This window comes from Miscanthus floridulus, chromosome 17 (genome assembly GCF_019320115.1).
Source record: "Miscanthus floridulus cultivar M001 chromosome 17, ASM1932011v1, whole genome shotgun sequence".
Lineage (NCBI taxonomy): Eukaryota > Viridiplantae > Streptophyta > Magnoliopsida > Poales > Poaceae > Miscanthus > Miscanthus floridulus.
The window spans coordinates 67,840,421-67,863,878 of NC_089596.1; the positions used below are offsets into that span (position 1 = coordinate 67,840,421).

The window sequence follows — 23,458 nt, forward strand, 5'->3', positions numbered from 1 at the left end:
TCAATCCTAGCGACGATGCAAAGTTAGATCACTCGAGTGGCACTAGATGACCGATATGCAAACAAGTTTGCCCCTCTTGATAGTATGGCCATCTATCCAAAACCCGGTCAGCAAACTTCTCTACACACCTATGACTGGTGAAATGAAATGCCCTATGTTATACCTTTGCCTTACAGCATTCCATTCCATCTCCTCCAATGTCGATGCAACACATGCACCAACACAATCAACAATGATATGATCCACTTCATATCATCACATGATCATATTGGTTAATCAATCTTGACTTCACTTGCTTTTCACCGTTGCCTTCGTCCATCGGCGCCAAGTCTTGCTTAAGCTTCACCGCCATGCGGTCCATCGCTCCAAAGCCTCTGACTTGCCCTTTACACTTGCAACTGGTCCATCAAGCCAAGTCTTGTCTTGATCTTCTCCACCTTGATCACATGACTCAATGTCATGTCTCATGTGCAATGAGCTCCTTCATCATCACATGTGTGAGCTTTGCAACATCTCTAAGCCATTTTCATCTTCATGGCATATGTTGCTCACATACACATACATGTGGACTAATCACCTATGTATCTCACATAAACACAATTAGTCCACCTAGGTTGTCACTCAATTATCAAAACCACACAAGGACCTTTCACTCGTCTAAGCCACAACAGCAGCAGTCAGTTCTCATGAGTGAGCCTCCTCCACTTGTCACCACAGAGGTTCCAGTCATAGCTATAGTGATAGTGTAAGTTGCACCAACAATAGTGGTAGCTCCTAGTTCAGTCACTCCTAGCTACAGAGTCTGTCGGTCAGCTAGAGGGAGAGACAGCTCAGAGCTCCACCAGTTCAGACGTTGACTACACTCAGTTCAAGATCTCTCCACATACCTCGGCACTTGGCACTACTTGCTCCTACCCCACCTCAGGACCCTTAGGTTTTGGTGCTTGATGCCAAAGGGGGAGAGGGAGTGAGTATGTGAGATAGGGGGAGAGCTTGTGAGAGGGTTTTGATATCTTTGTTTGCTACTCCCTTATTTTGTTGCATGCATGTTTACTTTTCTGCTATGCATTGTATTATATGTGTGCTTGCATGTGTGATGACTTGTGAGACATGTTGACTTATCATTATATTTATATATCATGTCTCATTTGTGTTGCCCGTTTACTATGCTTCTGCCATACTCCGATGTTAAACGAGCATTTACTTTCTTATACTCGTGCTTATTTCTTATATATTGAGTACATATTGTGGACTTTGTATGCATGAACTTGTTCTAACCCCTTTGCTCTTATTGCCACAAGTTCATGCAAACCAAGCGGTTGAAAACCTAAAATCTCTCTTATACACATACTCGAGGTTGTGTTGTCATCAATCACCAAAAAGGAGGAGATTGAAAGCATCTAGGACCCTAGTTGGGTTTCGGTGATTAATGACTAGCACAAGATTACCATGACTAATGTCTGTTTTGTAGAGGCATTATAAGTTAGGTCATGGTAATGGTGTTTGATTGGGCACTTATGGTATTCATGCCCCTGACTGATGGAATTCATTTCGGTTTTCAAAGGATGGACGACAAGGTTAAGGACGGACTAGTTCTAAGTGTCGTTTGGCGTTGAGAGACACTTAGATTAATTGTAGGACTTTGTTTTTCCTTTGGCCATACTATAAAGGGGGCATGGATGGGTAGCTTGACCTACGCATGTCCTAGTGAGAAGAATGTGGTGCACATTTGTAAAATCTTACGCTAGGTAGCTCAGTGGAAGCCCAAGATCATCAGAAGTCAGAAACCAGTTTCGAATCAGGAATTTGAAACAGAGTGCAGCACTGCTGATGGCAGCGAACAGGGCGGTGTGCACCGCCCTGGTCACCGCCATCATGGTGGTGGTGCCACCGCCCCTTTTATCTAGAGGTTGGGTATTCTAGGGTGTCATCGGACAGCGCACTACCCCTAGGGTGGTGGTGCCACCGCCACTATTTTCCAGAGAGTACCCCAGGCCTTCATGGCACCAGACAGGGCACCGCCCCTGGGGTGGCGGTGCCACCGCCTTTTTATTCTAGAGAAGGGTGTTTTGAGGGTTTGGTCAACGCCCCTGGGGTGGCGGTGCCAGCCTAGTAACGGCTAGTTCAAAACTAGCCTGTTGAGGTGGCACCGGACAGGGGGTGGCGGCGCGCCACCCTGCTGTCCAATGACCCCGACTTTGCTGAGTTGGAGGGTAACGACTAGTTCCTTGGCTTGGGGCTATTTATACCCCTCCATCTCGTGCTTTGAGGCTCTCTTGCTCATTTGTTTAGCTGAGGAAACACTTTGGAGAGCAAGGGAGAGCAAGAGCCTAGTGGGGTTGTTGAGATTTGCCTAATCCAAGAGTAAGAACCTCATTTGTGCATAGAGAGTAGCAAGTGTGCATCCACTCTTCTCATTATGCTTGGTTGGGTCAAGTAAGAGTCCGTGCTTGTTACTCTTGGTGATCACCACCACCTAGACTGGCTCGGTGGTGATTGAAAGCTTGGTGATCATCTGTCGGAACTTGTGGATGACCCTAAGTCATGGTGTGAGCGGTTGTGGGTGATTCACCACGACGAAATATCGAAGAATCAGCCCTTAGAGAGCACTTGATTCTTGCGGGGATCAAGGGGAGCTACACCCTTGCGCGGGTGCTCCAACGAGGACTAGTGGGGAGCGGCGACTCTCTGATACCTCAGAAAAACATCGCCGTGTTCTTCTCCCTCTCTTTACTTTGAGCATTTACATTTAAGCAACTCAATCCATGTCTTTACATTCTTAGAATTACCTTGCTAGAGTAGAATTGAAATCTAGGATGCAAAATTTTTGTGCGGTAGAACAATAGAAACAATTTTAGGCATTAGGGGGTGAAATGGGCTAAGTGTAGGGCCTAATTATTGAAAGAAATTTAGAATTAGCCTAATTCACCTCCCTCTTGGGCATCTTGGTCCTTTCAGCATCTCTTATTCCTATTCGCTGACTGTGTCCTCATCAACTCCTGTATCTCATTGGCTCGTTGAGCATAAAACTATGCTACTCTCTCTTTTTGTTTACTTGATTGAGGTCATCCATGTCCTCATACGCTACATGGCCGATAGTTGCCTTGTTTAGTTACAGAACATCATGTTACCTTTTTATTCAGCAAGCTCTGCTATGGTAACTCTTAGGCCTTGTTGCTCTTAGACCTTGTTTAGATGTCGGTGTATCCACCTCAATGCGTGTGTTAGGATAGGTTGGTGTGAAAGTTAGTTTAAATTCCACATCGACATCCAAACAAGCCCTTAGATAACTTTTTCCCCCCTATGTGGAAGCTTCAGAGCGTAAACACATGACACAAGTTCTAATATATAAACCTGAAGTGGATATGTTAAATATGCAATTATCTAAATTAATTGAATCAACCATATAGATTATAGCATATTTGATGCATTCATGCCGTTGTATTTTATTGCATTGTGTGCTTCGAATAGTTTCTGTTTGTTTGTTTTCTGTGTGCAGGAGAAATTGTTTTAATTTTTTTCTCATGTTTCTGGAAATGCTCTCTCATCCGCTAGTTGGGCCGTGGCCCAATTGAGCCAGCGGCAAGCCCGGCAACTGGTGCTGCCCTCTTCCCTTGTTTCTCCGTCATTCCGGGCCGGGATGTCTTCTGTGTACTTCTGATCTCCTCCCTACGCTGCACGAGCCCAAGCTACACTGCTCGAGTTGAACTACTGCTGAACGGAAACAAACGGAATCAAACAATGTTACCTATGTACGTAAATGTAATGAAATGATGTTACAACTTACATATTTGTTAAGCACCAAGTTCGGATCGGATACGGAGTGAACACCATCTACGTAGTTGCATATATACGGTTTCTGTTGGATTCAGTTTTGTTTTTGCTTTTTACCTGAAGATGATGATGCCTACATTCTTGTTTAATCTTTCAGTATTGTAGAAATGTAAAAGGACAGCCCTACTATTGCCGACTGATATAGGGGGGGGGGGGGGGGGGGGGGGGGGGGGGGGGGGGGCAAATCTGATTGCCCAGAGCAATTGAACAACTTAAATGTCAAATGTGTGCAACAAGGGTCAAATGCCACCCAAACGGGGACTAGAATCCTCATTCTCACTTCTTAGAAGTTGCATAGAGTTTGCAGTGAAATCTTTTTTCAGGTGTTTGTTCAATGTCAAATGTGTGCAACAAGCGTCCACATTGTTGAGTGTTATCTAAACTTGCTATGCAATAAATCTTCAAAGGCCAATCTTTTATCACAGACATTGAAGTGTTGGCAACTATACCGAACAGGAGGGACCTCCTCCATAATCCCGGTCTCGTTGATCTTTGCAGCCAATCCTACCGGACTTTAGAGCTATCATGACGAACATGCTGCATTCTATCATCAAAATTAGCAGATGCACAAGTAGAGTGGTTGATAATCTCGCAAAGAAGGCAAGACATATTTCGATTCCTAGCTCTGGCTTATTCTCTTATGAGTCTTGGACGTATTTTAGAAACTGTACTATCCAAATGACTCTAAAAACTTCCAATGAGACTTGGCCCATTTCTCTACTCTATATTTAAGTTTTAAATGAAATTTTATCTCTTCAAAAAATAAACTTATATGTCAAGAAAAGAAAGAGTTATCAGTACTCGGACACCACATTGTTTCAAAACTGTGTCATAAATCATATTTACCAGCTCGTGTTTGTAGAGCCTGACTGCAGCTGCTGGACCTTCCGCGGACGAGCCCGTGCTTCCAAGGTCCAAGTCTCATCGGCACTGCTTGGACCTGAAGTGCAGCTTCTGAAAATTGCGGCTTGCAAAAATTCGAAGACTCAAGCGCAGTATCTTCTGAAAGTTTGTATATTTACTTTGAGCCTGAAGTCTAGACTGAACAACAAATGCAGTTGAAGTCTATTGCCTTTCGATTATACGGTCGAGGAGACCACCCTGTATTATCACCAAGGATCAACGAAAAATTACAGATAACCGTTATTAGCACCCCAAGACAGGAGCTTTCCCAGCAGCAGCAGAGAACATCTTATTCTGAATAAGATCAACTCAATTCTCTTCTCTGCAATCTGTACCTCCTCTCGTCTTCACACGACGCTGAACAGACAAACAAAAGATCATCACCTCGATGATATCTTGCTCGACACCGTCCGCACCGTCAAGCTAATACCCGGCCGCTGCTTCAGCCCGCTCATCGGGCCACTGCCGACGCCGACGCCGACGCCGCTTTCCCGGTCCCGGCTCCTGTTCAACGACAGCCTCGATTTGATCGGCGACACGAGCCTTGTCGCCAACCTTGACGGCGAGAACGAGCAGCGCCGGGTTTTTGCAGGTGACGCCTGAACCTTTACGGGCGGCGGCGGTGACGACACGGCGGCGGGCCTCGCCGCCGGCAGGGCCTTCCCGTGGATCCTGAGCTTGGACCCCAGCGCGCTCGGCGGCGACTTGACCAGGAACTTGTGCGGCGTCTGCCGCGCCACGACGACCGGGGACCGCGTCTTGTAGAACCGCTTCTGCTTCTTGGAAGGCGATGGCGTCGTGCACGCGTCGGTGTTTGCGGCGGCGGAGGTGGAGGCGTGGAACGCGGGGTTCGGGAACATCACCGCCTTCTTCGCCCACGGCCGGTTCTTCGGGGAGACGCGGTTGGCGGACACCGACGGCCGGCCGACGGCCACCGGCGGCGACGCGGGCTTGAACTGGATCCGGGACCGCACGCGGCCACGCGACGGCGGGGTGGCGGCGTCGGCGAAGCGCGTCGCGGCGCCACCCCGATGGCTCTGCTTTTCCCGGGCACGCCGGGCGCGGAGGGGCGTCTGCTCCGCCGCCGCCGCCGCAGGCTTCCTGGTCCTGGGAACCGGTTTCGGGGTCCTCGGGGGCTCCCGATTCGCAGCGCCGGCAGCCGTGACGATGTCCCGCGCGAACTGGCTGGCCTGCACGATCTCTAGCACGGTCTCGCCGAGCAACATCGCCGGCAGCGACATTCGCCGCCACTGCGCGCCCTCTCCTGCCGCCGCCGCCGAACTTGCCGTTCGGGGACCTCTTCTGCGCCGACGCGGCGCCCCTCATCCTGCGGCGCGGCAAGAGTCAGAGTCAGAGACAGAGAATTCCCAGGAATCTAGGACCGAATCGACCGAATTCGGACGTGGAGCAGAACAAGAACACTTGCCTGACGGTCTCCTGCTTGCATCGGAGGCTGGTGCGGAGGTACCCGCGCGTGCTGCGCGGGCTGAGGCTGACGCCGGAGACGACCTTGGCGCCGCCGGCCACCGTGTACTGCAGCTCCTGCAGCCGCGCCATGCACCGGTCAACCTGCGGATCCCAACTCACCCGCCGAAACACGTCAACATCCCCGCAAAACTAAATCGAACGAATTGAATCGAGCATCCGTTCCAGTCAGCGTCAGCTCCTACCTTCTTGAGCGTCTCCCTGACGAGAGCCGGGTTGAGCGCGGCAGCCGCGGCGAGGGCTGCCGCCGTTTGCCTGTCCGGCTTGGCGTTGGGGCTCCTCGCCACCATGGTCGTCGTCGTCGTCGCGTGGAAGGGGAGGAGGTGGCGCTGGTGAAGGTCAAAAAAGGGAGCTCATAACGAGCTGGAATGGGAGGGGTTCGAAAGCGATTGGGCGACGCATTTCCGCGGGGGGCTCTGTGCTAACGGTCGGCGGTGCAACGGCTACTTCTCGGGAGTAATCACGGGACGAGGGGACCAACAGGCCGGCCCGGCCCGGCCCGGCCCGGGCGCCCCCTAGACTCTAGAGTAAAGAGCAGCTGGGCCCGCTACGTCACCCGGTGGACTTGTGCAGTTACAGTGGGGATAAATCGTGATTTGTCCTTGCTATGGACATAAAAAATAACAGATAGAGTTTATGACTAAGAAATCTATTTGGGGAGGCAATATTTGAACGGATTGCAAGCACTACGATGTTCAATTCTTGATTTTTAATCGCAGTAACCCTATCTGTCTATAAGAATACAAGGATTTTACCGGCGTGTTGCAACACAAGTCAAAAAAATAATAATAAAATGTTTGGTATTGTTCTAGGTAGCCAAATCAAAATCAAGACAGATGGTTCATATCCATATGTTGTTAGATGTCTTACCGGCAAATATTTTTCAAGAAAACTTTATATCACCAATCAAACGCGTATTGCACAACTAAACCTTGTCTTACATGTAATATTTTTCAAGAAAACTGTATATCATCAAAAGCGTATTGCACAACTAAACATCATGGTTTCTGATTGAGATTTAGTCCTAATTTGAGACGTATTGTATTCTAATTGCATCCCTGTTAAGGCGATTGCATTAGCCAGGCAGCAGCTTTCTACCCTTTTATCTCCTTTTCTCGTGGTTCCTTCTGGTGCTGCTTCTTCACGACGGCCTTGTGCCATTTCTTCAGAGCCTTCGCTGTCTGCTTGGCGAAAATTGTTCTCTTCATTTGTGATCAGGCTATACCATCTGGAAAGCAAACCTCTCCAACTTTAGTATTCCAAGAGACATGCATTTGGCAAAGCCAATGCTAGCTCAGAGTTGTGTGGCAGCCCTCCTGAGTTCTGAATTCTATTATGGAGTGAAGTAAATAATAATTCAGTTATATCACTTATCACTCTGATGACAATGTTGGCTTGTGATTGAATATCAGCAAGCAATGTGAATGTGTTTTCACCTTAGATACAAGGGCATAGAGTGGAAGGGTGACATAGCTGCACATAAATCGGACAATAGCTCTGTAAAACAAAGAACGAAATTGGTTAATAAGTAGAATTTTTCCAAACAATAAAACAACAGACACTTGCACGACAACCTCAAAGTTGTCACTGAAGCAGGATCTCAGGCCAAATTAGTAATGCACATATGTTTGTCATAGCAATGTCTTCACACAGACTACAAATTTGCCACAGAAGATGTTTCCTAGCCTCGAAACCAATCTTACCCAAACCCAAAAGATGTAATTTCAAATGCACTCTGCAGGAAAAGATTAAACAAATGGCTATTAGTATGTTCAACAGCCTGCGACCTTCATTTTATGTTCAACAGCCTGCTGCACTGGATGAGAGCAGTAGGCACCATATGCGCATGCTCCCTCGTGTCCTTGTTCGGGAGCGCTTTAATGGATGATTTGCCGAGCCGCTGCCAGCTCTTTCCCCCTCCTTGCTTGCCTCTGCTGTTTTCTCTTCCGCCGTGGCCACACTGTCCGTCGTCGGTCCCTCACGAGCGCACGCGTGCCCCGTGGCCTCGCGCTAGTCCACAGCTCCCCGCTCCTCGTGTGGGCCGACGAGGCTGAGCGTCGGTACGACTTCGTCGCCGCTCTCCTCCCTCACCAAAGCCCACGCGCGGCTCCGCCTCACCTCGCTCCTCCTCGCACCCCGTGGCTCCTCCCATGCCCCGCGTGCCGCCACCCCCGCCGCCGCCAGGGCGCACCTCAAGAGCGTGCTAATCATCCTCTCCCCGCTCCCCCACCGCACTCTACCCGTCGTAGGGCTCCACCTCCGTAGCACCGCCTCGCCTCGCCGCACCTCCACGCGGACGACCACACTGGGGACCGACTCAAGGTCACGCCTCCCTCTCCGGCCGAGCCCCTCTGCCATGCCGTACTCTGCTTCACCGACGCGGGAGACACGCTGTGTCTCCTCTGCTTCGCCGTGCCGCGCTTCCCGCCTGCCCATCATCGTGTCGCGCCTCCCCCTGCCACGCCCGCGTGTGGCCGACGTGCCGTGCTCTGCCTCGGTCCACTCGCAGCCAGGCCGAGCCAAGTCGTGGTCCGTGCACCTCCCCGTGCGCGATCCATCTCCATTGCCGCCGCCCGCCTGGCCTGTGCCGCCGCAGCCGGCGTGACCGCCACCAGGGCTCACGCGGGCAAGCTGCCGGGGCCCGGCTCAGATCTTGCCGCAGCCAGCTCGAGGTCGTGCGGGCTCCCGTGCACCTCATCGACGGGCTTCCCGCCGCCGCCATGCCTTCCCCGGCTGAGATTAACCGTCGGCCGGTGCTCTTCTGCTCTGTGCTCTGCTTTTTCGGGAGGGAGAGAAAGTGTGAATAGAAACTAATATAGGGTTCTAGGTGTAAATTGCGTGACCCTAATGAATAGTGCATCATAATGCTTGTGGATCTCGGGTTGAATAGAGAAAAACGCGGGGTCTTTCTGCAAAATGCGCGCCCATGCCTGGGCCACGCCGCGTGGGCCGGTCTGTTGGGCCACTCGCCCTACGCCTCCGCGGCCGCGGCCTGTCCGGCGTCCCGCCTAGGCCGGCCTTGTGTCGCACGCGCCTGGGTCGCGTGCGCGCACTGTGCGCCTGGGCCGCGTGTCCGCGTGGGCCGTCCGCGCCGTTACCGCCGTCGCTGGGCCACGCCTGGCCAGCATGTCGCGCGTGAGCCTACGGACCGAGCCAGCTCGTTGGTCGTGGGCCGTGGTGCTATTTTCTTTTTCCAATGAATTGTTGAAGATTTCCTAAAATAAATTATGAGCTGATTTTGTTATTTAAATATAAAATCATTTAGGAATCCAAAAATTATGGAACAAATTTCGTTGAGTTCCTAAAATCATGATCTATCAATTAGCGTAATTGATTCATCTAGTTGGTGATGTTTTTAGGGTTGCTCTAATTATTTTAAAATATTTAATATTGTTAAAATGTGAACTTGTGGGAATTTTTGTGAGAAAATGGTGATAGTGTTGACTCTGAAAATTTTACAGTAAATTCCTAATATTGTTAGCTGCTCACTGTAATTTTTGTAGCTCCAGAATAATTAGTTTGCTAGATTGATAATGATGCTCTATTTAGAATAAAGATTAAATCGATAGAATGAAATAAAGAAACACCTGGGAATTGTATAACTAAAACACTTGTTGGGAAATGGCACCTTTCTTGACGATGTTGATACATAGATCAGTACATTAGTCGTTAGAGCTAGCTTGTTAGTTCATAGTATGTACTCTGTTTTAAAAATTGTTGTTTCCTTGTTAATTAACGGTTGCATCATCTCTGCATCACATTGCATCTCATAATAGGAACGATGGTGGATCAATGGAATCAACTGGAGTAGCAGAAAAGATGATGCCAGGAATCATGTCATGAAGATGGGATACTAACTTTTTAGTATATATCTTACCCAGGCAAGCCCCGGTGTATAACCCCTACTTTTTTGCACTTTAAATTATATTTGTGAATTAAGTTTTAAGGAGTTGAATGAAACTCACTTGCATATATATATCCTATGAGTCTTACTAGTATGATAGGATCGTGTAGATTGCTATGCTATAGGACTCCGGTAGAAGTCGAGTGATTGCCTGTCACTCGCGAGAGATAGGAAATATATTATTGTTGTTACTATATTATTATCACTCATGATAAAATGATAAAAGGAAAAATGGAGACCAGGCAGGGATATGTGAAAGGTCCTTGTGTGGTTTTGGTAATTGAGTGACAATCTAGGTAAACTAATTATGTTTATGTGAGATACACAGGTGATTAGTCCACAGGTACATGTGTGTGAGCAGCATATGCCATGAAGGTGAAAATGGCTTAGAGATGTTGCAAAGCTCACACATGTGATGATGAATTAGCTCATTGCAAATGAGACATAACATTGAGTCATGTGATCAAGGTGGAGAAGATCAAGACAAGACTTAGCTTGATAGACCGGTTGCAAGCATGAAGGGCAAGTCTGAGGCTTTAGAGCGATGGACCGCGTGGCGGTGAAGCTTGAGCAAGACATGGCGTCGATGGACGAAGGCAACAGTGAAAAAGCAAGCGAAGTCAAAATCAATGAACCAATATGATCACGTGATGATATGAAGTGGATTATATCATTGTTGATCGTGTTGGTGCATGTGTTGCATCAATGTTGGAGGAGATAAAATGAAATGCGCAAGGCAAAGGTATAACCTAGGGTATTTAATTTCACTGGTCATAAGTGTGTAGATAAGTTGATGACCGGGTTTAGGATAGATGGCCGTACTATCAAGAGGGGCAAACTTGTTTGCATATCAATCATCTAGTGCCACTTGAGTGATCTAACTTTACATCATCGCTAGGATCGAGTGGCGTGGCAAGTTAAGCGACTAATCCTTTGGAAAATGTTTGTGAAAAGCTAACACACATACACATATTGGTGCACACTTGGTGGTGTTGGCACATTCGCAAAGGAGAAGAAGTTAGAGTTGTTGTAAATCAACTTAGAGAACAGAAAAAGATTTGTTGGTGTACTCCGAACTATAGGATGGTCCTTGGATTGGAATACTATTTTGATCCATTATGATTTGGATCAAGTATGCATGTGGGATGTGTAGCCTTCTGAGTAAGCTTTCCAAAATGTCCAAGATCATCGAAATCGGAGTTCAGAGCTAAGAGTTATAGCTGTTTTAGCGCTGAAAGGTCTATGACCCGACTCTGCGACCTGCGCGTCCGGTCAGCGCCTACGAGTCCGGTCACAGCGTCCGGTCGGTGTTTTTAGCATGTCTAGAAGTGACCAGACGCATGAAGAGTCCGGTCAGTGATGACCGGACACGTTCGGTCGCTGAAAACATCTCTGAAATCTCTCTGTAAGTGACCGGACGCTGGGAGAGTCAAGTCCGGTCGTAGGAGAAAAGTGAGTCCGGTCATTTGTGTAGAAATGTGTTGGTAACCGGACTCGGCCTTGGCGTGTCCAGTCGTTGGACCGAGGCGCGTCTGGTCAAGAGTATGCGCACGTGGGGGCTAGCCGTTGAAGCCCAAAGGTCGGCTTCGAAAGGAAAGGATGCGTGGCATCATCCTAGTGACCGGACTCTACGACCTGCGTGTCCGGTCGTTATAACCTACGCGTCTAGTCAGTGCGCGTTTTGCCCAGTGAAGGGGTAATGGCTATTTTAGCCCTTGGGGCTATAAAAGGAGTGTGTGGCCAGCCTTGGGCTAGTTGCTGAGCACCCTCACGCCTATGTGGCTTGTGTAGGAGTGCTTGGATACCCTCTAACTCACTTGTGCTTACAAGAGTGCAAATCGATTGCGAGTGAGTGTGATTCTAGTGCGTTGCATTGTGAGATTACATCGAGTGACACTAGGTGATTGAGTTGCAAGCCGGTGGTGCTTGTTACTCTTGGAGGTTGCCACCTCCTAGATGGCTTGGTGGTGGTCTCCGTCGAAGCCCGCAAGAAGCTTGTGCGGTGCTCCAGAGAAGAGCTTTGTGAGGGGCATTGTGCTCACCCTACGGGAGTCGTGAAGAGCAACTCTAGTAAAGCGTGTCATTGAGCTACCCTCACTTTTAGGGTAGGTTCTTGTGGTGCCCGACGTGCGGGCTTAGCGGGTGATGCCAATTAGCCACCGAACCACCAAGTGAGCGGTCGACACAACGAGGACTAGCGTGTTGGCAAGCACGTGAACTTTGGGAGAAAAATCACTGTGTCAACTTTGTTCTTCCCATTGGTTTGCATCCTCGTTACACAAGTTTATAATTACTTTCATATATATTATGCTTGTGTAGTTGCTCTTGTAATTAGTTTGTTTGTGTAGCTCACTAGTTACCTTCTTGCTTGTGTAGCATAGAAGTAGCTCCCTTACCTGACTATTTTGATTTGTGTAACCTTATTAGTCACATTGCTTAGTTTGCGTAGCTAAGTATTTGTGCTCTCTAATTTGACATCGGTTGCCTTGTTATTGAGCATTGCTAGTGAGCTTAGTTGGCTTTGTGCTTTTGCTTACTAGCATGTGTAGAAGCTCCCCGTTGCGTAAAGTACTAGTGACATAGGTTCGTGTGACCTTGCTTCTAGAATTGGTTAGGTGAGCTCTGGCTAGCTGATATAGACACACCTACGCTGTCCAAATAATTGCCCAGTCTTTCACGGTGCAAGAAATTAATAATTAATATAATCTGATTTTTTGTATGAACAGGTGGCTGCAACAATCTCTGTTAAGCTAGCACAGGTAGTCCGCAAGTTACAGAGTACAAGCAGGTCGTCCTCAAATCAGATATATCAACACCAATTAAATTAGAAGTGTGCCTCGTGACTAGATCAGTCAAATCCTAACAGCCAGCAGTAATGTTTCACGAAGCCGATATAATCCCAATCACAAAAGATGCAACAAGAGTCCAATACTGACTCAACTCAAGAAGTACGTATACATATATATGATGAATTGGACAATAACAGTAACGACTGAGTAGCACAAATAATCCAAATAATTCCTTCGGCCAAACTGTCGCACCCAATTTTGCAAAGCAAAACCAAGTACTCATATATGTGCGCCCAGGATGTCCAAACACACACATATATCACAAATTGCAATAATATCAAAGTAAAGTACTTATTACATCGCATATCTCATCATAAAAGTTAATACAAGGTTTGCTCAATGGCAATATTATTACAAACACAGCGGAAATAACGGGCCCAACTGCCACAGGGACTCCAACTGGTGAACGTCTTCCTAGTAGTCCTGGACATCCTCCGGAAACTCGTCATATCCATTATCTGTTACCCATCCGGGATTTTCATTGGATGTAAAGCAAGTGTAAGCTCACCATGCTTAGCAAGTATAACAAAGGGATCTATGAGGCTCAAAAAGGCTTGACACTGTTTGACTGCGGTTCGCAATTTTAGTTGATCAATTTTTAGCAACCTGAATTACTACTTTAATGAACAGTCCCAATTCCCAAGTGGTATTTAAGTATCATCAAGTTTTATCTCAATTCCCAACCATCCATCATCCACAGTAACCACTAATCTCGAAGGATCCAGACCGCTCGTATCCGTGAGCACGGCTGTTATAACAGGTTGATTATTTCTGCAGAAATTGTACATCTTTACCCACCGAGCCGTGATTCCCAATGCCGGGGTTCGCGAGACCCACTACACCTCTTCCCAGGAAGTGTGGCAGAGTTTCACTATGAAACCCTTAGCTAGTTGCACTAACAAATCGTAGCTACAAGGAATGGCACACGTGGGCATCGCAGCACGGTGCACACCCAAACAGAAAAAGGAAAGATACCCTCTTACCCCTTACTGGAGCCACAGACGAGCTAGTACAACCTAGATAATAGGTTAAAGTCAGAGCCATTTGACACTCGGGGTTGTACGGTCCCTCCTGGGTTGCCGCTTCAGGATAAAGTCCTTATGGAGAGGCACTAGAGTACTCAACCCCGTACTCCAGCCCCCTATCTGTTGCTAAAAAGTTCCATTTTATCACATTGCATATAGTCTTTAAATATGTTTAACAATTACTTCATGTTAAGCGCTGCAGCATCTATCCAAAATGCCTACCCAATAAACCCAGGTATCAAGGATATGTGGTACAATGAATCATCTAGGTAACGTCCTTAAAGGCAATTCAAATTAAACACATGCATGAATGAAAGTGGTAGTAGTTCATAGGTAACAAGGGGCCTTTGGTACACTTGCCTTCCTCAACGTCGTCCTGGGAGTACTGCTGATCCTGCTGGGGGTCCTCAGTCACCACGAATGGCTCACCCTCTAATCGTGATCCAATCATCAATCAAGCATCATTCCAATCATTACATGCATACAAGATAGAACTCTATTAGAACAGTACACCAAACAGTGAAAATATATGTTGAAAAACTTACAGATCTGTTCTACACATTTCTACGAACACATGAGCGAAAGAATCACTCAAATCGGACTTAAAACGTGAAAGTTATGCATGAAATAAGATGTAATGGCAATTCTGTAAATAAACTAACCTATTTTCGAATTAAAATAATTAAAAATCTGAATTTAAATAAAATCTGGACCGGGCTTACTATTTCTGGAAACTTCAGGGACTTGAATAAAAAAAAACAGGACTAAATAAAAATTAGTTTGAACTGGACTGGACCGCGGGTTGATTTCTGGAAAAGGCGGGGACCTTTCTGCAAAACGCGCTCGGTTGACTGGGGTTTGACCCGACGGCTGACCGGGCTGCTGACTCATCGACACGTGGCGGCACAGGATAGGTGCGGTGCACCACGCGGGCGTGGGCGCGCTGACGTGGGCGCTGACGCGGCCACGGTGGACTGAGTCCACGGTCCGCTGTGGACCGAACCGGTACCAGCTGATCTGGACCGTTCCTTGGTGATCGGACGGCACAGGGTGAGATCCGAGCGATGGTTCACCGGGGAAGAAAGAAAGGCCGGCGGCGCCATGGCCGGCACGCCGGGACCTCGGGCTACGGCTCCCTAGGGCGCCAAAACGAGAGCTGAGAGCACGGGAAGGTGGAGGGGCTCACCGTGAGTCGCCGGGAAGGGAACGCGGCGATCGGGACGGCTCCAGACGAGGTGTCAACGGCGGCGGGGCTCTGGAGAGAGAAAGAGAGCGCGGGTGAGGTGGAATCCGAGGAAAACGAGGCCAAAATCGCGAAGTGGAGGTACCTACGGGCGCGGGAGGTCGAGGCGAGTCTCCGGGTGGCTTCGGCGACGAGGATAGTGCTCGGGGAGGGGGAGTTCGCCGGCGGCAGTGGTGAGCTTCGAGCGGCGGTCGTCCAGGGAGGAGGGAGGCGCTCGGTTGGGGCTTTATAGGCCGGCTGTGCGCAGAGAAAAGGAAGGAGAGCGGGCGGGATTGGTCACCTGCCATGTGCGGGTGACGGCGGTGGCCTTCCATCCGAGCAGCGCTGACGGCGGCCGGAGAAAGGAAAGAACCGGGGAGGAAGCTCGGGGAAGAAGAAAGGAAAGAAGAATGGGCGCTGACCGGTGGGGCCGGAGTGCAGCGAGAGAGAAAGGGAGAGGGCGAGCGACGAGGGTGGCCAGCTGGGCCGCGTGCGAGCTGGCTGCGCTGGTGGGCCGGCAACCCGGGCCGCGCGGGGCAGCCACCGAGTGGGCCGCGCCAGGCAGGGCAGGCCGGGAAAGGGGGAGGGAGAAGAAGGCCGGGCTAGCTGGGCCAGAAGGTGACTTTCTTTTTTTTTTTTTTTTTTTTTTTCAAATCAAATGTTTATCAAAATTCAAATAAGTTTTGAATACAAATTTCAAATCTTCTAGCCCTACACTCAATCAAAACCCAAATGATTCGGCATGAATGCAACAAACATGTTTCTAAACTTATAGTTTATTTTATTTATTCAATATTTATTATTTGGCCTAAGTTAAGAATACCTAGAAAATGTAATGAATGCTAAGGATTAATTGCTAATTTGTGGTAAAAATTTTTGGGTGTTACAAACCTACCCCCCTTAGGATGAATCTCGTCCCCGAGATTCGGATGGTTCAAAGAGATTGGGATAGTCAGTTCTCAGATCTTCCTCTCTTTCCCACGTTGCCTCATCCACTGAGTGTCTGTTCCACTGAACCTTGCACATTCTTATTATTTTGCTCCTTGTGATTCTCTCCGCTGTTTCCAGGATTCTCACTGGATACTCTTTGTATGATAGATCCTCTCGGATATCTAGTTCTTCCAAGGGTAGTTGTTCCTCAGGTACTCTCAAACATTTCTTAAGTTGCGACACATGGAAGACATCATGAACACCTGAGAGCTGCTCTGGTAATTCTAGCTGGTAAGCAACTTCTCCTCTCCTGTTAATGATCTTGAATGGTCCCACATACCTAGGTGATAACTTTCCCTTGGTATGAAATCTCTTTACTCCTTTCATGGGTGAAACTTTGAGATAAACAAAGTCACCGATTTCAAACTCCAAATCTCTTCTTCTCGTGTCCGCATAGCTTTTCTGTCGAGACTGGGCAACCTTTAAGTTTTGCCTTATTGTTTGCACTTGTTTTTCTGCCAGTTGCAAAACATCTGGTCCAAAGACTTGGCTTTCCCCTGTTTGGTTCCAAAACAATGGTGTTCTGCACTTTCTGCCATACAATGCCTCAAACGGTGCCATTCTAAGACTCTTTTGGTAGCTATTATTATAGGAGAATTCGGCATAAGGTAAACTCTTATCCCAACTTATCCCATACTGCAGAGCACAAGCTCTTAGCATATCCTCTAAGATCTGATTTGTCCTTTCGGTCTGTCCATCTGTTTGAGGATGGTAAGCTGAGCTGAAGTTCAACTTCGTATCCATTGATTCATGCAATTTCTGCCAAAAATGTGATGTGAACTGTGTACCCCTATCTGAAACAATCTTCTTTGGTACACCATGTAAGCATACAATCCTTTCCATATACAACTCTGCTAACTTGGCACTCGAATAAGTTACCTTGACCGGAATGAAATGGGCCACTTTTGTCAATCGGTCAACAATCACCCAGATAGAGTCAAATCCTTTCTGTGTACGGGGTAATCCAACTATAAAGTCCATTCCAACTTCTTCCCATTTCCACTCGGGTATCTTCATAGGCTGTAGTAAACCTGCTGGCCTCTGATGTTCTGCTTTCACTCTTTGGCACGTGTCACATATAGCCACATGTTCTGCTACGTCTCTCTTTAGTCCATACCACCAGTACCTCTCTTTAAGATCAAGATACATTTTAGTACTTCCTGGGTGTATGGAATAGGCTGAGTCATGAGCTTCCCTCAAGATAGACTCCCTAATAGATTTTCACTTCTGGCACACAAATCCTTTTACCGAACCATACTGTCCCTTGATCGTCCATATGGAATCCTGGGGCTTTACCAATCACTATACGCTCTGCAATATCCTTGATCCTCTCATCACCAATCTGTCCTTTACGAATCTCTTGTTCCAGAGTGGATTCCACCTCTAACTCCATGGTGTTGGCCACAATACCCAAATTTAAGTATTTGAACTCCTCACACAACTCTTCAGGTAGTTGAGTCGTATAGGCCACGTTCACATAGCTCCTTCTACTCAAGGCATCTGCTACAACGTTAGCCTTTCCCGGGTGATAGTGAATATCCAAATCATAATCCTTAATTAACTCGAGCCATCTTCGCTGCCTCAGATTCAGATCTGACTGTGTGAATATATACTTTAGACTCTTGTGGTCCGTATAAATCTCACACTTATGACCAATCAAGTAGTGCCTCCAAATCTTAAGAGCATGCACCACAGCTGCCAATTCCAGATCATGAGTCGGATAATTTAACTCATGTTTTCTCAGCTGTCTGGATGCATAGGCAACAACTCTACCTTCTTGCATAAGAACACCTCCTAGACCTTGCCGTGAGGCATCACAATAGATAGAGAAACTTTTGGTGAGATCAGGTAAGATGAGCACTGGAGCAGAAGTCAGTCTCTTCTTCAACTCCTCAAAACTATCCTGGCATTGTTTAGTCCATACAAATTTGGCATTCTTCTCCAACAACGCAGTCATGGGCTTGGCTAACTTAGAGAATCCCTCGATGAATCTCCTATAATACCCAGCCATACCCAGGAAACTCCGAATCTCACTAACATCCTTAGGTGGCTTCCAACTCAACACATCTCTAACCTTCTTGGGATCTACTGCTACTCCTCCATTAGAGATTATGTGACCAAGGAAAGATACTTCTTTTAACCAGAACTCACATTTGCTAAACTTGGCATAAAGTTGATGTTCTCTAAGCTTTTGCAATACCAATCTCAAATGCCCTTCATGTTCTTCTTCATTCTTAGAATACACTAGTATGTCATCAATAAACACGACGACAAACTTGTCAAGGTACTCCATGAATACTTTGTTCATCAAATACATGAAGTAGGCAGGTGCATTAGTCAGACCAAAAGACATAACTGTGAACTCATACAGTCCATAACGGGTCACAAAGGCGGTCTTGGGGATGTCAGTACGCCTTATCCTCAACTGATGGTATCCAGATCGAAGATCAATCTTGGAAAACACACAAGCCCCTTTCAATTGGTCAAATAGGTCATCAATTCTAGGCAATGGGTACTTGTTCTTAATTGTGACTTCATTAAGTGACCTGTAGTCTATGCACATCCTTTGTGTACCATCCTTCTTTTCTACAAACAGTACTGGTGCACCCCATGGTGATGAACTAGGTTGAACATAACCCTTATCTAGCAATTCCCTTAGTTGTTTCTTAAGTTCTGCTAATTCATTCACTCCCATTCTATAGGGTCTCTTAGCTATGGGTGCAGTTCCAGGTAAAAGTTCAATTATAAACTCGATGTCTCGGTCAGGGTGGCATACCTGGCAATTCCTCGGGAAAGACATCCGGATACTCATTTGCTATCCTTATATCTTCTAAAGTTGTGCCCTCCAACTGATTAACCCGACAGATTTCTGTAGCAGACTGAGTTGCCACAAACACCACTTCTTCCCCAGTTGAAGTGATAAGATTTACCGAGCTATTACCACAATTAATAACTGCTTTCTGCAACCTTAGCCAATCCATACCCAAGATGACATCGATACCGGTGGAGTTTATGACTACAAGATTTGCTTGAAATTCTACCCCCCTTATGCTGAGGCTAGCAGCTAAGCATATCCACTCTGCTTTCATTACCCCACCAGGTGAGCTTACTAACATGTGTTTCTTCATAACACTTACTGGAATACCATGCTTCTTTATGAATGTATATGTTATGAAGGAATGCGAAGCACCAGAATCAAAAAGTACTGTAGCTGAGTTTGAGTTGACCGGAAACGTACCGATCACCACATCCGGTGCCTCTTGAGCTGTTTCAGCAGTAACATGGTTCACCTTTCCCCGAACGTAGTTCTGCTGTGAGTTAATCTTCTTGGGGCATCTATTAGAGTAATGTCCCGGCTCTCCACAATTGAAGCACTTGTTGTCATTAACTGCATTTGGCGCTTTTGGTGCGCCATTCCTCTGCGGAGCATTGGGGGCATTGTTCCTTACTGGTACATTGTTGGGCTGCTGCTGGCGCTGAGCTGGTGCTTTGAACTGCTGCTTGCTGCTGTTGTGCACGCTGAGGTTGCTGGTTGCGGTTGGGACCGGTCTGACCTTGATAGCGCTGCTGAGGTTGAGCTTGTTGAGGGTTGGTACGGAAGCGAGAGTTGCTCCCAGATTGTTGTCCCTTGAAATTTCCTCTTTTTGTCCTCCATCTGGCGGCGCTTGTTCTCAATCACTAAAGCCTTGTCCACCAGCTGCTGGAAGTTAGCAAAGGTATGAGACAACAGCTGGTACTGGAGACCATCATTCAAGCCCTCCATAAATAGCTCCTGCTCTTTCCATCCTCATCTACCTCAGTAGGTGCATACCGTGACAATTGTATAAACTTGTCACGATATTCAGCAACAGTCATGCTCCCCTGCTTGAGAGCCAAGAACTCCTTCTTCTTCAGCTTCATCAGTCCTGCAGGCACGTGATGAGTGCGAAAGGCACTGCGGAACTCAGCCCAAGTGATGGGATTAGCTTCGGTGCGGCCGAAGCGGAATGAGTCCCACCAATCCTGTGCAGCTCCCTGCAACTGTCCAGAAGCATACTAAAACTTTCTCCCTATCATCACATTGGGCAATCTCCAGTTGCCTCTCAATGGCACGTAGCCAGTCGTCAGCCTGAAGTGGGTCGGCAGAGTGCTTGAATACAGGTGGGTGTCCTTTCAGAAACTCTCCCCTCTTATCCCTGACATGAGGGGGTGCATTTCCATTCCCTTGCCCCATGTTCTGCATGTTCTGGGCCATCTGCTGAAGCAACTGGGTCTGCATCATCATCAGCTGCTCCATGGAGACTGGAGGTGGTGGTGGCAGTTCCTCGCCTCCCTGGTTGTTCCTCCTGGTGTTCACCATCTGTAGAGGCATCATATAAGTCTCACATGTCCAAGCATATAACTCTTACAAGATACTGGTGTAACAAGAGTAGGTGTAGACAAGAGATATATGTAGGGTATGTAAGAAGATATTTGTTCTGAATTTTTCCAGCGAGTTGGATAGCAGCAGTGCTGTAAAACGAGCATATCTCAGTCTCTGTTTATCATATGATTGCGTAGTATACCTTTCTGGAAAGCTTATGAAATTCTCTACAACTTTCGTTTAGAATACTTTTCCAGATTCTGACGTTTACTTTGTCAAATACAGACGACAAGTAGTACTGTTCCAGAATTCTGACAGCACATAAACCTCATCTTAAAACAGCTGTATCTCTCAATTTATAATAGGTATTGAGGTGATTCCAGAGCCAAAAGAATGATGTTGAAGTCTACTTATCTCCATATAAATTTCATGACCATTGGACAATTATATTATGAGATATGAACTGATAAAGACAGACTGCTCAGATTGATAAAGAATGGACAGCATGATAAAATGAATCCCAACTATTTATTCATAATATTCCTAAACCTTAACCTTAACTAAATGACCGTGGACATGCCCACAAGTCATCACAATCATATCAAAGATCCAAATCAAACATTATTCATAATGATAATCATCCAACCATGCAACTAACACTTGTCCAACCATTAAAAGAAAGAAACTAAATACTCTCTCGCGTAGCTACGCGTGCTTATTACATATTTTTAAGACTCTCCTATGGGTACGGGTCGACGGTGGTGCTGGTGCTGGGGTCTCCAGACTCTCCTCTGGTCCTCGGGGGCGACTGAGCAGGTACTCCTGGCGCTTCTACATCTGGACCTCCTAGTTGCTGCTTCAGTGTAGCGTTCTCACGCGCAAGCTGTAGGTAGGCCCTCCCCATGACGTCGAGCTCGTCCTGGGTCTGATCCAAGTCGGTGTTGATCTCAGCCAAGAACAACAAGGTAGGCCTCAGCCTCAGGTTCTGCCTCTCCGAGTGGTGCAGGATGTTGCATGTAGACTGTCCGCTCCGACGGCGGGGAAGAGATCGGTCGTCCTCTCCAGGCGATGTCCGTCGAAGTGCGGTCGCGGTTGAACCACCAATGCCTGTCGAGCTGCGTCCCTGATGACGGCCTCGCGTGTGTTGATGTCGAAAGGGTTTGAGATGTCTATGATTGGAGAGCTTACATTCTTTGTTGGTTTTCAAGTCAAGCAAATGAGAGAAGGGATTTTCATCTCTCAAGAAAAATATACCAAGGATCTTCTCAAGAGGTTCAAAATGGATGAATGTAAGCCAATCAAGACATCAATGCCATCAAATGGACATCTCGACCTAGATGAGGGAGGTAAATTGGTTGATCAAACTATCTACCGTTCTATGATTGGTAGCTTGTTATACTTGACCGCATCTAGGCCCGACATCATGTTTAGTGTGTGCATGTGTGCTAGATTTTAAGCTAATCCTAAGAAGACTCACTTGGTTTCCATTAAAAGAATACTTAGGTACCTTAAGCACACACCAAGCATTGGTCTTTAGTATCCTAAAGGAGCTAGATTCCAACTAGTGGACTATTCTGATTTGGATTATGCCGGTTGCAAAATTGATAGAAAAAGCATATCCGGAGGGTGCCATTTGCTTGGTAGATCACTAGTGTCTTAGACCTCTAAGAAGCAAAATAGTGTGGCCTTGTCCACTACCGATGTGGAGTACATTGTCGTTGGTGCTTGTTGTGCATAAATCCTTTACATGAAGCAAACTCTTCTAGACTATGGTGTAGTTCTAGAAAAGGTACCTATTTTGTGTGACAATGAGAGCGCGGTAAAACTTGCTAATAACCTAGTTCAACACTCTCGTACTAGGCACATAGAAATTCGTCATCACTTTCTTAGAGACCATGTTGCTAAAAATGATATATCACTAGAAGGTGTAAGGACCGAGGATGAATTGACGGATATCTTCACAAAACTGCTAGATGAGGCTACGTTTTGTCGGTTGAGGAATGAGATCAATGTGCTTGACATAAGTAACTTCGTTAAAAGATGAGCTTGTTTGTCCCTTGTATTGCATTGTAATATAAAACATGTTTAATTTTTAGTAATGCACTTAGGGCTTGTCTAACATGGTTAAGATAACCGCCGTAAAGCGTGTGAAAAAGCTTAACCTTGGATCAAATTTGACAAGCAACTAGAGTTAAATTCAAGTTTTGCATTACATATGCATGTGTGTTGCTTTTGCTGTTTCTTTTCGGTTAAGTTTGAGCATCCGCTGTGTTCATCCACTAATAGGGGGAGCTTTCAACGCTCCTACTGGTTATGACCCCTATGTGGTGGCCACATAATGTCTCCTCATTTTTTATTGCCTATTTTCTTAAAAATAACTAAGCCTATGGCAATTTATTTTGAAAATCGAGGGTTTGAGCGAGGATGACTCATACCAATCCCAACTGGTGTTTAGTAGCTTCTCTTTGTGGTTGGGACTTGGTTGGGTGCAGGTTTGGTGAAGACAAAATTCAAATCTTAAGACTAGAGGGCACCGAACTACTACTGTGCATAGGGTGGTGCTAGCAAAAACTGTGCAAAACCAGCCTTGTCACCGCCTCGACCAGTGTACATCGAACAGCGCGTGGCGGTGCACCACCCCCTGTCACCGACGCTGTCACCACCTGACCAACAGTTCTAGTCCGGTGACCATTTTGAAATCATAGTTCTTTACTCTATCACATGGGCCCGTACCTTTAGTCGCCTTTTCTCTCTTTTCCTATTCCCTCTTGGCCCGCGCCCATGCCTCTTTTCCCAAATTGTGCCAAGGCCATATCCATACGCTGGTGATCTGTCTCCAAACCCTAGCCGCCGTGCGTTTTCATCCACCAGCCACCGCACCACCATCCACTCATCACTGCTCCT

At 47.1% G+C, this 23,458-nt stretch overlaps 1 protein-coding gene across 1 annotated transcript; it reads right to left on the reverse strand.

Moving 5' to 3' along the window:
* Positions 1-4,893: 4,893 nt before the first annotated feature.
* LOC136518922 (microtubule-binding protein TANGLED1-like) lies at positions 4,894-6,602 on the reverse strand. Its single transcript, XM_066512608.1, is given in 4 exon segments — positions 4,894-6,002; positions 6,004-6,064; positions 6,164-6,306; positions 6,408-6,602. Coding segments are annotated over 4 exon segments (1,194 nt in total). The 5' UTR covers positions 6,513-6,602; the 3' UTR covers positions 4,894-5,117.
* Between the last annotated feature and the right edge of the window lie 16,856 nt (positions 6,603-23,458).